This window comes from Sorex fumeus, unplaced genomic scaffold (assembly GCF_029834395.1).
Source record: "Sorex fumeus unplaced genomic scaffold, SorFum_2.1 ptg000041l, whole genome shotgun sequence".
In the NCBI taxonomy this organism is placed as follows: Eukaryota; Metazoa; Chordata; class Mammalia; order Eulipotyphla; family Soricidae; genus Sorex; species Sorex fumeus.
In genome coordinates this window covers 8,194,293-8,209,563 of record NW_026606098.1, presented here as the reverse complement: position 1 = coordinate 8,209,563, position 15,271 = coordinate 8,194,293, and the positions used below count along the sequence as shown (strand labels likewise).

General features: G+C 63.2%; 3 protein-coding genes across 3 annotated transcripts; 2 read left to right on the top strand and 1 right to left on the bottom strand.

Annotated features, from left to right (window-relative positions):
- The first annotated feature begins 3,371 nt into the window (after positions 1-3,371).
- Positions 3,372-4,518, top strand: NR2C2AP (nuclear receptor 2C2 associated protein). Its single transcript, XM_056119600.1, has 5 exons — positions 3,372-3,617; positions 3,704-3,794; positions 3,923-4,028; positions 4,110-4,178; positions 4,339-4,518. The coding sequence occupies exons 1-5, from the start codon at positions 3,580-3,582 to the stop codon at positions 4,452-4,454; spliced, it is 420 nt and encodes a 139-aa protein (XP_055975575.1). The 5' UTR covers positions 3,372-3,579; the 3' UTR covers positions 4,455-4,518.
- Positions 4,511-8,617, bottom strand: RFXANK (regulatory factor X associated ankyrin containing protein). Its single transcript, XM_056119598.1, has 9 exons — positions 8,406-8,617; positions 7,813-8,008; positions 7,151-7,231; positions 6,997-7,062; positions 6,823-6,923; positions 6,612-6,737; positions 6,298-6,364; positions 6,018-6,098; positions 4,511-4,756 (listed from the first exon to the last, which is right to left on the bottom strand). Exons 2-9 carry the CDS (start codon positions 7,997-7,999, stop codon positions 4,686-4,688), a joined length of 780 nt encoding a protein of 259 aa, XP_055975573.1. The 5' UTR covers positions 8,000-8,008; positions 8,406-8,617; the 3' UTR covers positions 4,511-4,685.
- Positions 8,618-8,861: 244 nt separating this feature from the next.
- BORCS8 (BLOC-1 related complex subunit 8) lies at positions 8,862-11,719 on the top strand. Its single transcript, XM_056119599.1, has 6 exons — positions 8,862-9,299; positions 10,126-10,238; positions 10,337-10,401; positions 10,528-10,638; positions 11,458-11,527; positions 11,666-11,719. Exons 1-5 carry the CDS (start codon positions 9,095-9,097, stop codon positions 11,489-11,491), a joined length of 528 nt encoding a protein of 175 aa, XP_055975574.1. The 5' UTR covers positions 8,862-9,094; the 3' UTR covers positions 11,492-11,527; positions 11,666-11,719.
- Positions 11,720-15,271: the final 3,552 nt, after the last annotated feature.

The following is a 15,271-nucleotide window of genomic DNA, read 5'->3' as shown; positions in this document are numbered from 1 at the left end:
TCCATCTTACAGATGGGGAAACTGAGTCCCAGGAGGAGAAATCGCTCCCACAGTCACGCAGAGCGAGAGCGGAAGGGCAGCGTGGGGGTCTTGCTGGACTCTCCAAGGTTCTGGGTGGCAGCCCTAGAGGGCACCACTGGCTGGACACAGTGGTGGATGGAGCCCTGGGCTCCTCCCCGGCCCGGAGCGCAGAACCTGGTGTAGCCCCTGAGCACCTCCGAGTGTGGCCTCAAAACAAAAGGAAAGAAACCGGTTTGGTTCTCTGTGGGGGTGCAGGCAGCTGGCAGGTGCTTTGCCAGGACCCACCCGCCAGGCCTGCGCTGCTCAGGACCGACCCCTGGCGGTGCTCAGGGGACCAGGTGTGGGAAACGGGATCGTACTGAAGCCTCACCGCCTGGACTCTGGGCTCGGTTGCCCACCTTTCAGCGGGAAAGCGAGGCACGGAGAGGACTTCCTGCCTGAGGTTGTGCAATAGGGCGGGGCCAGGCAAGGGGGCCCAGGTCCCTGACTTCAGACCCCCTTTCTTGCCGGACCCCAGCCCCTGTGCTATGCAGGGCTGAGCTAAGAGGGGCTGGCCTGCAGCCCGGGGGCGGGCCGTTGCCCGGGGCTTCTGAGAGGCTCCCTGGCCTGGGAATCAGAGGCCTCAAAGAGCCATTTACAGGCCGGAGCTGGCACGGGGACCTTGGTGCCTCTTGGTCCCCCAGGCTGGGACCCTGCCAGGGCTGCAGTCAGTGGGGGTTGGCGGAGGGGGCAAATCCGGGAGCAGAAGGCGGGTTTCTGCACACAGCGGGGCCCAGGTAACTCTCATCCAGACTCAGTTCATTCATCGCACATGTCACCGCACCACTGACACCCCTTAGATAGGCAGGACCCACTGTCCTCTGGTCAGACACCCTCACCTGACCCCGCGGCCTCTGCCCACACACCTGGCCACACCGCCTTACTTCTTACGTGACCACGCCCCGAGGCCACGCCCACAGCGGGGTCACGCCCTCACCTGTCCACAAGGCTGAACGCTTTCTCCGCCTATACTCTGGGCCCCGCTGCCCAGGCGTCTGTCCACCTTGCGCACGCCATTCACGCGAGGGCATCTTCGCAGGACGGGGCGTCTGGCACGGGTCAGCGCATAGCACCCTATCGTGGGCAGAGTCCCCTCCAGTCCTCTGGGTTCCTCTGCTGTCAGAGTCCAGCACCTGGGGGGCTGGAGCCATAGCACAGCGGGTAGGGCATGTGCCTTGCACGCAGCCGACCTGGGTTCGATTCCCAGCATCCCATATGGTCCCCCGAGCACCGCCAGGAGTAATTCCTGAGTGCAGAGCCAGGAGTAACTTCTGAGCATCGCTGGGTGTGACCCAAAAAGAAAAAAAAAAATCCAGCACCTGGGAGGGTCCGCCCGGGATCCCAAGGAGACACACCCGGGCCTACTGGACTCTCCTCACTGGCAGGTCTTCAGCTAATCGCTGGCCCTCCCGAGCTCCCAGGCTCCGGGCGGGGGGCAGGGGTGGAGGGCAAAGGAGGCGAATTCCGGACCCAGATTAGATTGGGGCTGAAATCTCTCCAGAGAAAATGACTTTGCCTCGGTTTCCCTCTGCGAACCAGAGGCGCCTGTGTCTCCCAGAGCCCCTGCCCAGTCTGAGCGTGTGTGGGGGGTGGGGTGGGGGGGTGCAGGGCCCGTGGGTTCTCTCTCAGGCAAATGAATGGGCCACTTTTGGCTGCTCCTGCTGGGAGCCAGGGCTGCTAATTCCCTGGAGAAACAGGCCTCTCATTCATGCCAGGCGCCGGTGGGGTGAGGAGGCAGGAAGGGGTGCAAGCTGGCCCCCTCCCGGTTGCCAGGCGGTTTCCTGTCCCTGGGTGTGTGTGGGGGGGGAGGGAGACGCTGAGCCTCATGGGAGCCTGGGCTGAGCTGCTGCATCCTTAGCTGTGGAGTCGGGTGCCACAGCCTACACATGGACTGTGTAGGTGTGTATCAGTCCCCAGCCAAGGATGCTTCTGTGGTCCCAGAGCTGAAGCTGCCCTGTCTCAGAGATGGCACAGCAGCTAGGACACCAGCCTCCCATGTGCACACGTGGTCGATGCCCATTCAATCCCTGGCACTGCAGAGTCCCCTAAGCACCAACCTGAGTGATCCCTGAGTACCTCCCCTGCCCCTCTCCCCTCGCAAACACACACTCACACACACACACACACACACACAAAACTAACAAATCCCTATCAAGGGAGGAAACAAAGCTTTGAGGTATTATGGGGTTCATTGGAGGTCACACAGCCTGCCTGCTGCCCATTACCCAGCCAGGACGTGAAGATTCCAACACTCTCCAGTTTCTCTGCTGGTAGGAGAGTGTCTCCTGTGCCCCCAGCCCAGCCCTGAGCCCAGAGTGGCATCTGAATGACAAGCCCAACAGGAAGTGCTGGCAGACCCTTGGGCGGCCCAGTTTCCCAGCCAGCCCCCTCCTTCCTGCAGTGGGCTTGGACCGTCGCTCAGAGGATGTCAGGGGTGCCCCCCTCCCAGCCCTTCAAAGGGACTGGATCCCAGAGCATTCAGCAGAAGCCAGGAGCACTGCCTGCCAGAGCGGGCTGCCTGGGAACCTCCATTCATGCAGCGCAGATGGGGTGCCGCCCTTCTTCGGCACCTCCATGGCAGCTCGGTGCCCAGAGGGATCTGCTCCACATCCTGCTTGCAGATTCATGACCTTCCAGCCAGCCCAGCCTTATCCCTCCACATTTTCTCATCCTGCTGATTTCCTGCCTGCCCTGTCTGCACCCCCTCCCATCACTCCCACCCCTTCTCTTTCTGCTTCAGCTCTGACCCCCTGGGACAGGGATCTGTTTTCCCCAGATTGGAGACTTGTCATTGTTCCCAGCATCACCCAGAAATGATGGGTGGTGGTGAAGATGGTGTATTTTGTTTAATCTTTAGCTTGGAAACTATCCCTTATGTGTCCTTCAAAAGCCAACTCACGCCCTCCTCCTCCCACTCATTTCTGCCTGAGCCATCTTTTTTGCCTGTTCATTTGCTTTTGGGCCACATCCAACAATGCTCAGGCGTTACTCCTGGCTCTGTGTTCAGGAACCACTCCTTTCAGGGTTTGGGGGACCATATGGGACGCTGGGGATCAAACCCGGGTCAGTCGCGTGCAAGGCAAACGCCCTCCTCGCTGTCCTACGGCTCTGAGCCACTTTGCTGGAGGTGATGAACCCAGGGGACACTTGAGCCTGGCAGGTGCCCAACCTTGCATGCCTAGGTAAGCGAGAGCTCAGGCGCGGGCCCTTTAAGGGGCGGGCCGCAAATTTACTCTGGTGGTGGTGGTGGTGGGGGGGGGGGGAGACACAAGCCCTAGTCGCGCTGCGCCTGCGCAGAGCCCAAAGCCTGGGCCGCACTTCCGGGTTCCCGCGCGCTGGGAGCGGAGAAACTGAGGCAGGCCTGGAAGTCTGTTTCCTGGGCTCCCAGCGGCCGGAAGTGCGAGGCTCCAGCCGCGGGAACGTCCCCGGGCTCCCCGTTTCCGCGGAAGGGGTGATCGGCTGCAGCGCGTGGGCACTGCGGGTCCTTCCCCGCACAGGTGCAGTCTGACAGTCTCAGGGATGAGCCACTCGCTGGTGTGCCCCGACACCGTGAGCAGGTGAGAGCTGGGAAGGGGCGGGTGCGGCCGCCGAGGGTCCCCCAGGTGGGCTCAGCACTTTCCCGCCCCGGTGCGCGCGTCCCCAGGGTGAGTTCCGTGCTGAATCGCAATACCCGAGAGTTCGGCAAGAAGCACCTGTTCGACCAAGTGGAGGAGACGTGTTGGAGCTCGGACCAGGTGAGGCTTCAGGATCGGGGTGGGGGCCCCCATCACCCACCCCCGCCCCGGACCGTGGTAGCGAGACTTGGGAGGTGTCAGGACACGCGCCTGCAACCTCCCGACTCGGTTTCCGCGCCGGCACGCAGGGCCCCGCCCAGTGGGTGACGCTGGAGTTCCCGCAGTGCGTGAGGGTGTCCCAGCTGCGGATCCAGTTCCAAGGGGGCTTCTCCTGTCGCCGTGGCCGCCTGGAAGGTATTGATGGGCTTGGGCGGGCGGGGCTTGCACGGCGGGGTGCCAGTCGGGCACCCAGGCCTCACCATGGCCTTCTGTCAGGAGCGCAGGGCACCGGGGATCTTGACAAGATTCTGGACTTCTACCCTGAGGACAGCAATGCCCTGCAGATATCCTATTCTGTGAGTCTTGGGTGCCAGACATGAGCAGGACTCAGGTGGGCTCCAGCAGGGCTGTAGCCTCAGGAGTGGTGGGTCTGGAGGGCAGGGGAGGGGAGGGAAGGGTGGCGATTCACACTAGATGCTGTTGGCCTTGACTGCACATGTTCACACCTTCCCCGTACCGACTGCTGAAGTGGACCGGCTGAAGGTGACCCTGGAGGACCCCACTGACTTTTTTGGCCGCCTGGTCATCTACCACCTGTTGGTGCTGGGGGAGAAGGTGTGAGGACAGCTGAGTTGCCACCTCCTCCAAAAAAACCTCCAGGAAGCACAGCAATTCCCTGGGTTCTGCACAAAAAGGTTTATTGGTTCCCAGCTGGGGAAAGGACCCCTCTCCCAGCTGCCTGTGGTCCAGCCAGGAGCCTAGCTGCCTTGGAAGCAGGTGCTGGGCGTCCCTGGCCCTGTGTCGGCCTTTTGCTCTGCTCCCTGAGTGTCCGGAGTTCCTGGCTGGTTGTCCTCACTCGCCCTTGGCAGGAGTCAGGTCACTCTGGAAGAGCCGGAGGATGTGGCTCTCGATGGCCCGTTGCACTGGACCCAGATGGGACAGGAGACACAGTGTGAGTGGGTGGGGGATGTGGGGTCACACCCACCACTACTGCTGCCCCTGAGAGGACCAAACAGGCTCCCTCCACACCAGGCCTCAGCTTCCCTGATCTCTGTGCCAAGGTGCCCTCCCGAGGGTGCCTGGGATTATAAAGGCATTGCCCCAGCAAACCATGAACTTCTCAGATTGGTTGGGGAAGATGCTTCTGCTCCGAGGGGTGTACTAGTCAAGCACTCAACCCCTGTCACCCAGAGGAACCCCCCCCAGCTCATGCAGCCTGGTCCACAGCCCCAGGAGGGCTGGCTCTGCACTCCTAGCAGTGCTCAGGGGACCCTATGGGATGCTAGGGATTGAGAAGGGACCCAGGTGAGCTGTGTGCAAGCCCAGTGCCCTCCCTGCTGTCCCAGTGTCCCGCGCTGTGTTATGACTCCAGCCTTGAACTTTTTTTTTTTTTTGTCACACTTGGCAATTTACAGGTTATTCCTGGCTCTGTACTCAGGAATTACCCCAGGCAGTGCTTGGGGGTCCTTATGGAATACCAGGGATCAAACCTGGGTCAGCCACATGCAAGGCAAACGCCCTCCCCACTGTCCTATCTCTCCAGCCCCTTGACTTTTTTTTTTGCTTTTTGGGTCACACCCAGCGATGCTCATCGGTTACTCCTGGAATACTCTTCACCCTGGTTACTCTTCACTCAGGAGTTACTCCTGGCAGTGCTGGGACCATATGGGATGCTGGGGATCGAACCTGGGTGGGCCACGTGCAGGGGAAACGCCCTACTCGCTGTGCTATCGCTCCAGCCCCTGAATTTTATTTTTGTGCTTGTGGCACCACCCTGCAGTGCCGGACGATTGTGTACTGCTGGTGTTTATTTTAGAGGCTACACCCACGGGTGCTCTGAGATGACTCCTGGCGCTGTGCTCAGGGCTCATTCCTGGTGGAACTCAGGAACCGCTAGGGATGCGGGGAGCGGAGTTCCTGCTTCCCTATGGCTTCTGCTGCTGGCTTTTTTGAACTCGGGTTCCTGCATGCAGAGCTGCATTCTGGCCCTTTGAGCCCTCGCCACAGCCCTGTCTTCCTGCCCTGGGAACCCTGGTGGCACCCCTCTCAGCATCCATATGCACTAGGGGCACCGGGATGCTCAGGGCCCAGGCTAGGCACTGGGCACGCAGTCATCCAGCGGCTGCTGCCAGCACTAGCCTCCTGGGGCGTGGGGTTCTTGCACCTGGCGGGGCTCAGCCCAACCTTTGCGGTATCCCAGGGCCACAGCCAGGTCCATCGGGGTGTAGCCAGAGTCCGCCTCGGTGGTGAGATCGGCGCCTCGGGCTGCAAACAGAGTGGACACTTGGGGCTGGGCCTGGGGGACAGCAGCCAGCCTGGGGGTGGCCACCTGGGGCTCTAGGAGGGCTGCAAGGCTGGCCTGTGAGCTGCCAGTGTCCACTGCACCCCTCCCAAGGAGGCCAGGGGCCAGCTGGCAAGTCCCCTCCTCCCAGAGAGCGAGACAGGTCCCGGGACCCCCACTCACCCAGCAAGGCCTCCACACACTTCACGTGGTTCCCGCGCACCGCGTAGAGCAGCGGCGTCCCTCCATTCTGGGGTGGGAGGGGAGGGGCAGGGCAACCGTTGTATATTCTGCCCGATACCCATAACACCCGCCTCCAATTTCTTCCACCTCCTGCGAGTCCAGTTCATAGCTCAGCGACCCTTCTTCCAGGAAACCCTCCTGGAATTCACCCCCCCACCCCAACATGTGCCCTTTGGGCTCCGGTGCCTGCCGCCACAGCACTCCCCACAACCTCGCTGCAGCCTGGAGAAGCATCTACGGCCCGGCACCCTCACCCAGTCGTAGATGTTGATGTCCACGTCTCGCTCCAGCAGGAGCCCCACGATGTCGGTGTAGCCGCCCGTGCTGGCCAGGGACAGGGCACTCTCCCGCTCCTTGGCTAGGATGTGGGGGTCGGCACCCTTGGGGGGGACAGAGGAAGCCGCGATGGCTGGGAGGGGGCGTCCCTGGCAGACACTAGCAGACTCGGGGGGCCCCGGGACGCACCCACTCGAGCAGGAAGCGGACAGTCTCAATCTCCCCGAAGGCCGATGCCCAGATGAGGGGGGTGAAGCCACGCTCATCCGGCTTGTTGATGAGGTTGTCACCTGGCAGAAGTGGGATGGTGTCAGAAGTGAGAGGGCAGAGGGGGACAGTGGGGACAGCACGGGGGACAGTCACCTTTCCGCAGATGCTCCTTCAGTTGGCTCAGCTCCCCCTGGGCGGCCAGCTGGTGGATGGACAGGGCTGTAGACCAGAGACATGTGGAGTTTTCTCCTGGCCCCGCCCGCCTCGCCTCAGTTTCCATCACCCATCAAGGGAAAGACGCACTCACAGTCCAGGGTGGCCGGCAGTGCCGAGACTTCATTCCCCCGCTGCCGGTTGGTGAGGGTCGTGGAGTGTTTCAGGGAGCTGCCTGCCGGGATACCGGAGGGCCTCAGTCTCCCCTGAGTGGGAGCCAGGACCCCACAGAGACCCCCAGAGAATGGCTCCCAGGGGTGATGCCAAGTTGAGCTCAGCTGCTCCCCTATATCTGCCCCAAGGGGCTGAGACAGCCTCCAAAGGAACCCCCCCCCCAGCAAGATATCCATTGGGGGCAGCCCCCAGGCCCCGCAGGGGGCCCCTGAACCCTCCCCTTGGTGTGAGATTCAGACATTCACAGGCCCTTTGGACTGGGACCCATAGGGAGGAACAGTCCAGAACAGGAAGCAAGGGGGGAGGGGCGGGGTGTCTGCTCATGGGGACAAGGCTCTGCTAGATGTATTAGTTATGGAACTAGGCAGGGGGGTGTCTGCATGCCATGGTGACCCTGCTCCGTGCCCTTGAAGGCTCAAAAATGTTTCAGATGGAATGGCTTGTGCTACATGAATTTCTGTTTTATTTGGTATGTGTGCTGAGGAAGGGCGTGGGTGTGCGTGCAAGGCACGCGCTGTGCCACTGAGCTGCATCCCGGCCGCAAACGGAAATCGCAGGGCTGGGGGGAGGCTGGCGTCCTACCCTGAGGCAAGGAGGCCCCCGTATCCGGATCAGCGATCCCAGGCTCCGGGGTGCAGGGGTAGAGGCTGAGGACCACAGTGTCTGAACCATCGGGGGCCTCATCCCCAGGCTCTTCCGTGTCCCCAAGTTCTAGCAAGCAGGGTTGTGGGGTCAGGCTGAGGTTCTCTGCAGGCTCGTGGGGCTCCATGAGGGAATCCTGGGACGAGAAAAGAGGGGGCCGTTGGTGTCCAGGCTCTGACGAGGCGCGGGCTGCACGCGCGGCTCTCGGGGGGGGGCTCTCGGGGGTCGGGAGCCCCTTCGGTCCGCTCCTCCCCCACCGACGCGCAGCCTACGCTCCGGGCTTCCAGACTGCCCTGTTCTGGGCCTCAACCGCTTCCAGGCTGGAGAATCGGCATGCCTCCTATGTCCCAGCTTCCTCGCTAATAAAAATAGGACGATGGGTCCAAAAGACACCATGTCTGAATGGCAGCAGGGACCCTCGAACAAACGATCGCGGTATTTATTTGGGGGAGGAGGATCGCGCAGGAGTAGACGCGTCAAGAAAGGTGTGAATGGTCCAGCTCCACCCCGCCCGCGCACACCGATCCACTCACCTCCCACGAGCCTCCTCGGTCACCCCGTGTCGCAAGCCCGAGCCCCCCAAAACTTGGAGGCCCAATTCACAAACTTTTCTCCTCCAATTGATGTATGGATTAAGGCGCAGGTTTAGCCCGGACTCCTGAACGCCCTGGCTGCTCTGGCTGGGACAGCAAGCAACTTGATACGCGGCCGCTACCCCCACCCCAGAGCTCCCCCACTGCGCCTGCGCACCCCCGCCCCCCCAAAAGTGCGGAAGGTCGGGAAGCGGCCGGAGCAGCTTCTGGCTCTTTAAGGCTAGGGGAGGGGCGTGGCTTCCGCGGGGGCCCAAACGACGCCTGCGCGTCGGCCTCCCTCGAAGCCCGGGGGCGGGCCCTGGTGACGTGACCGCGGGTCACTCCTGACTAGCTCCGCCCGCTCCGTCCCGGGAACCAATAGGGCTCCGGCGTCAGGAGGGTGGGTGGAGCCCCAGTTGAGCGCTCGCGGGGACCGGCTAGAGAGCCTGGTCTCTAGTGATGTGCCCTCTGCGGCCCCGGGCCTCACGGACAGGCTCCGGAACATGGTGGCCTGAGGAGGGAGAGGATTCCTCTTGAAGTGGGTAGTAGACGGAGCGTGCCCCCACTTCGCCGGCCCCCGGAAAGGGGTCTTGGAGGACGGAGAGCGCCCCTGCCCCGCCCCCGCGTGGCCTGCCCTCGGCAGCTTCGGGATGGCCGCCCCCGGAGCGCCTCTCTCGGCTGCTGACTCCTCACCGCCTCCGCTGCCGGGCCTCGGAACCGGCGCGGCGCGGCGCCCGGCTCCGCGGGGGAAGACTCTGGCGGCTGTCCCCGCGCGCACTTCCGCTTCCGGCCGCCGGGCGCGCCGGGCCGCGGGTGCCATGGACGAGCCCGAGATGCAGCTCAAGGGGAAGAAAGGTGGCGCGGGGCGGTGGGGGCGCGCGGGGGCAGGCTCCAGGGGCGCTCGTCCCGCCGCGGGCAAGCCCCCACCTGGGCTTGGCCTTCGGACGTGGGGCGCGTCGGGCCAGCTCTGTCGGCGTGGTCCCCGCGCGCCGGGAGGACTCGCAGCCTGACCGGCGTGGCGAGGCGAGGACACTGTCCGCGGCTCGCGCTGTGTGTGTGTCCTCTTAACCGGGGTCGGGAGAAGTGACAGCGGCGAGGGCGCTGGCCTTGCACGTGGCTGGCCCGGGTTCGATCTCCGGCACCCCGTAGGGTCCCCCGAACACCCCCACAAGTGATCCCTGAGTGCAGAGCCATGAGTGAGCCTCGAGCCCTGCCGGGTGTGACCCCCGAACAAACAAGTGGCGGGGTCAGCCACCCAGCCCCACGCACCTGTCCCTTTTCGCCGAAGGCGGGGACAGTTGTCCCCGGGCTCCGAAGTGACCAAGTTTGTGCTGCAGAGTTGGGTATAATCGGCCTCCCAGGGCAACCTAAGGGACAGGCGATGGATGCGGGCGGGGGTTCCCCATGACCCTGGGGTGTTCTAGAGGACACGCACGTCCCGGCTCCCTAGCTTCGTCTTGGCTGCGGCCATCCAGGAAGCAGAATCCCTGGCGCTTTGGCTGCCCTGGCTGGTGGCTGTGTCGTGTTTGGACTATGGGGTAGAAAGTCTTGTGTGCCCCCCCCCCCCAACCAGGGTGTCCCGCCGTGACCCTTCCCGGCCTGTGGCCCAGCACAGGTGCGCGGGGCACCGGACGGGGCTGGAGCAAGAGTCTGAGGCCGTGTCCTTCTGTCCCCCCCCCAGTCACGGACAAGTTCACCGAGAGCGTCTACGTATTGGCCAACGAGCCGTCGGTGGCTCTGTACCGGCTGCAGGAGCATGTCCGCCGCTCGCTGCCAGAGCTGGCGCAGCACAAGGTGGGCAGGAGGTCCCGGGTGCTGGCGGCAAGCCCCCCACCTCCCACCCGGCCCTTTCCAGCTGACAGCGCCTTGCCCTGCCCCACCCCGCCCCGCAGGCTGACATGCAGCGCTGGGAGGAGCAGAGCCAGGGCGCTGTGTACACCGTGGAGTACGCGTGCAGGTGGGCGGTAGAGAGCCCCAGGGCGCCTTCCTCTGTGTGTCTGCACGTGTGCATGTGTGTGTGTGTGCATGCGTGCGCATGCGTGTGTGTGCGCCCACGCAGGGCCGACCCAGTCTCCTCCCGCAGCGCCGTGAAGAACCTGGTGGACAGCAGCGTGCACTTCCGCAGCGTGGAGGGGCTCCTGAAGCAGGCCATCAGCATCCGTGAGCACATGAACGCCGGCACCCACGGCCACAGGTAGCCGCCCGCGCCGCCACTGCTCACGGGTCCAGTGGCCCCATCTCGGCCCCAGCGCGTGGCCTGTGCCTGTGCCAGCACCAGGTACCCGAGCACAGAAGCATTGCAGCCGAAAGTGAGGGGTGTTCCTGGCGGCCTGCTAGGAGCTTGCTCTGGTGGGAGCTTGAAGGGAGCGTGCAGCTGACTGCCTGTGTGCCCAAGAGCCGGGGGCTGTGTTCCCACCTCATGACTAATAAACACGAAGCCGTGCAGGCCTGTGGCTCCACCTGGGTGTATCTGGCTACGGGGGAGGGGGGAGTTGAGAGGGGGAGGGGCTTCAGAAGAAGCAGCTCCCCATGTGACTGTGTCCCTGATGCTTGGGGCACAGGAGAGGGACCTCTGGAAGCCCCAGCTTTGCCTTGCTGCTTTCGGGCAGCTTCCTGCTGGACCTGCGCAAGACTTGGGTTAGGGGGCTGGAGTGATAGCACAGCGGGTTGGGCATTTGCCTTGCACCTGGCCGACCCAGGTTTGATTCCCAGCATCCCATGTGGTCCCCTGGGCACTGCCAGGGGTAATTCCTGAGTGTAGAGCCAGGAGTAACCCTTGTGCATTGCCAGGTGTGACCCAAAAAGGGCCAAAAAAAAAAAAAGACTTGGGTTGGATCCCCAGCACTAGTGACCACAGACAGGCCTTACCATGGCCACTCTTGTGCCACTGTCGGAGAACAGCCTGCAGGGAGATGGGAGGCCTGCCCTGCGTCTGCAGGACACTCGGAGGGCCCTGGTTTCACCCCAGCCCACACTGACCTGTGTCTCACCTCCGCTGCTCATTTCCTTCCAGCCCGGAGGATCCGCCCCCGCCCTCCTCGGCCTGATCTAGGAAGGACTTGGAGGTGTTCCCTTGGGGCCAGGTCAGTGCTCAGGGACGGGGCTTCCTGCGCTGAGCTCTGGACTAACCTGCCCCATCTAACGCCTGCTTGGTGCCCCTGTCGCTCCACTGCTGACTCCCCGTCAGCGTCCTGCCTCTGACCTCAGTCCCTGCTCCCCAGGATCAACAGGACAGAGGGACCCCGCCTGCTCTGAGTCCTCAGTCGCCCTCCCAACCGGATCCTGGCTCCACGATGGGCGACATGACCGTGGCTCAGCTCTCCAACATTGGGGTGGGATGCTGTGGGGATACTTGTAGCGGCAGCTCCAATGTGAAACAGAGTTGCACACACCTGTGGCTCTCACCTCCTCTCCTTCACCCCTAGCCTGGCTCCCAGTCACCCAGCCTTTCCTCCCAGCAGCCCCTGGGCCCTTGGTGGTAACTTTGCAACTTCATAGAACAGGGCATTCAGGGGTTTGCTGAGTATAGGTCTGGGTGATCACACCTCGTCTACTCTCAGAGACACCCGCCTTTTATCTGACTGGCCACACGCCTGTGTGGTTAGCGTGTGCTGGGAAGTTGCCCTGTGACCCCACACAGGCACCTAGTAGGTTGCCTTAGCTGCTGGAGCAGTGTCAGTTGGTGGGTCCGGGGCACTCAGCCCCCCCAGCCCTTGAGTGCAGCAAGTCTGGTTCTAAACAGGAGGCTGCGGGCCCCATCTCCCAGCACCCCCTGGGGTGGCTCATCTGCATAAGATATTTGCGTGTCTCCTCCCTGAGGCTGCTTCTCCCTGACTGGCCACCAGGGGGTGTGAGGCGCTTCCTCGTTCCCCGGGCCTTATGAACAGCTTGTTCCTCGGACACAGGTGACCCTGTAAGAGGGTGAAACTGGAGGATCCGGTCATTGGTGAGGTGTGGGCCTCCAGGGCTTTCAGGTCTGTGAGTGGGCTTCGGAGGACGCCCCTGCGATACTGATGCACATCCAACTGACCCTCAGTTGCCGGAATCAGAAGCGGATTCTGGATCTACTACATGTCTTTAGCCCTGGGCCCAGCCCAGCTTTCATCTCTGGCCAGAGTGTCCCCCCCACACTTTTCTGCACCCTCAACACGGCCTCAGAGTGGGGGTGCCCCCATGCTCCACTATAGCCCTCCAGGGCGCCCCGGTTCTTCAGGAAACCCCCAGAGAAACCCCCAGGCATGTCTCACTCGCTTTGAAGACATGAGGCCCTAGAGTGACCCCACATGGCCTGTGCTGATCCCAGCAAGATGTACGGTCGTGACTGAGATGGGTCTGCAGCCTCAGCTCCTGCTCACTGCGTCACCCCAGTCCCCCTGGCCCCCCATTGCTGTCACTTAGCTCCTTTGAACCATGTTCTGTCTGAGAAACTCTTGCTGCATTTGGCAACACGCATTGGTGCCCTGGATCCTGGTGGTGCTGGGGGACCCTGTGGGGTGCCACACCCCTCCCACTGGGCCCCTCCCTGCCCTGCAGCATCTTCTGAGGAAGGGACCCTCGGAGTGCAGTGCCACACTGCAGCCCAGCCCCAAGGACCAGCCCCAGCCAGATCCGGGCTCCCAACCTCAGCACTGGTTACCGGGAGGGCCAGGAGAGGGGAGCTTTTTGGGGGCAGAGTCCTTGGAGAAGGGGGTCACATGTACCGTCCCGGCTCATCCATCACCAGTGAACCAGCTGCAGGGGCATGGGCTGGGTCCAACAGCCATTGGAGTGACCCGGGGCCAGTCCCCTGCATTGCCCTCCTGGACTGGAAGGTTCTGTAGACTCAGAGGGAGTGGGAGGGACGCCCCGCCCCCTCAATCTTCCAGGCCTGCTGCCGGCCCACCCGCCCGATTCTTCAGGCTCCGCCCCCCACTCTCCTTCCAGCCACCCTCATGGGGGTTCCCGGTGCCCCTGAGTAACAGCCGGGGACAAGGCGTTGTCTGTGCCCCCTCTCCCGCCACTCTGCTCCCAGAGCCGCCCCAGCTGCATCCCTCACGTAACCAGAGCCTGCCTGTTGCATCAGAGGCGGCCACGGTAAACAGAGCGCCCTCGGGGGGCCCGGGGCTCCCCAGCCACCTCAGGGCTCCCCAAGCCTCCTATGGCTCAGAGCCAAGGCAGAAGCCCCCAGTCTGACCCCGTCACCCCTCGGCCTGGCCTGGCATAGGGCCCTGTGGGGTGGGCACTGGAGGTGGGGGGTGGAGGCTTACTCCCACATTATGGCACTAGATGAACTCCAACATGCAGTCCCAGAGAGAAAGCTGGCCAGACTGCTGAGCCACACGGCCCAGGGTGTCAGGTAACTGGGCCCCTGCACTGTTCCCTGATCTCCTGCCACCCCCTCTTCTGCCCTGAGTTCAAGGGGTTCGGCATTTCCTCTTTGGTCTCCCAGGAAGTGAGCACCAGGCCATTTGGGGAACCCATTCATTTTGCCCCAGTGTTACACACACCCCCATCTGTGCACGTCCCTCAGGGTGCTTACCCACAGTGACCTCGCCCCATTCCCTTTCTATCCCTAACATCAAACCCTCCATACCCTTCCCTCTACACTTGTGCTGGTGGTGTGGCCTCTCAAAGGGGCAAACTCCTGCTCACATGTCAGGGCCCTCACCTGCGGCCGCTCACTCTGAAACCCAGAGGCACCTCCAGGATCACCTGAGCCCACGTCACTGTCTAGAGCCGCATTCAGTCCCCCCACCCCGCACCCTGTTTTCTCTCGGCCTGCTTGTGGTGGGGGCTGGGTGGTGTCTGCTCATTCAGGGAAAGCAGACTGCGGAGGTCTGTGCTGAGGTCAGCGCCCTCGCCCACTGCTGAGCGACCAGAAGGGCACCCAGCCAGCGCAGCCAGACGGACAGCTGGACACATACCAGAGCCCCCCATCTGGGTGAGAGCGGGGCTCTGGGTTAGCTCTCAGGGCCGGCGCCCTGACCTTCGGGGCTGGGGCTGCGCTTCACAGTCAGGTGCATTTGATCCAGGCTTGGAGCTGGCGTGGTCAGGGTCGCGGGGGGTCAGGTGCTCCCAGCAGCCCGCATCGGCCCACGCCGGGCTCCGGGCGGGCCCCGCCCTCCATGCAAATGAGCCGCGTTCCGTCCAATCCGCGCCGCGGGCGGGGCCGCCGCGGGCACCTGTGACTCCGGGCCGCGGGTTGTGCAGCACGTCGGGGTCCGGGAGGCCAGACCAGCAGCTGCAGGTGCGTGGCCGCGGGGCGCCGCGGGGCGTGGGGGCTCGGGGCTGGAGGTGTGCCAAGGTGTGTGGGTGCGTGTCCAGGGGTGTGGGCCTGCGCGCTGGTGTGTTTCAGAAGTTGCGTATGACCCTGAGGTTGCCTGGGGTGGGCTGTCCAGCACTACCCCTTCCAGGACACTTCTTCACGGCCACCAGGCCCAGGTCTCCCTGATTGCCCACGTGTACCTTTGCGGAGGCAGGCAAGGCAGAATGGAGCCTCGGAGCTGCCCTGGGCCACCTGCTTACCCGTGACTCAGTTTCCCCTTGGGCTGTCAGCACATGACAAGCCAGTGCTGCTGTGTATTAGCATGAGAGCCACTCCTGTCAGCGCCCAGGGCTGAGGATCTTGGGCGTCTGGACACTGTGGGCAGACGGTGACGGTCTCGGTGTCACCCCTTGGTGGGATGTTTAGACTCTAGGGATGAAGCTCATTGGTTTGTGCAAACACAGAAGCATTTGCTGCGGGAAGCTGCGAGGGTTAAGCTCGAGGGTGGAAGGGGTTTTGGGAAAAGTTAGCAGCTGATTCCCTGGACATGGAGGGCCGGACTTGCTTCTCCAGCCTGAAGACC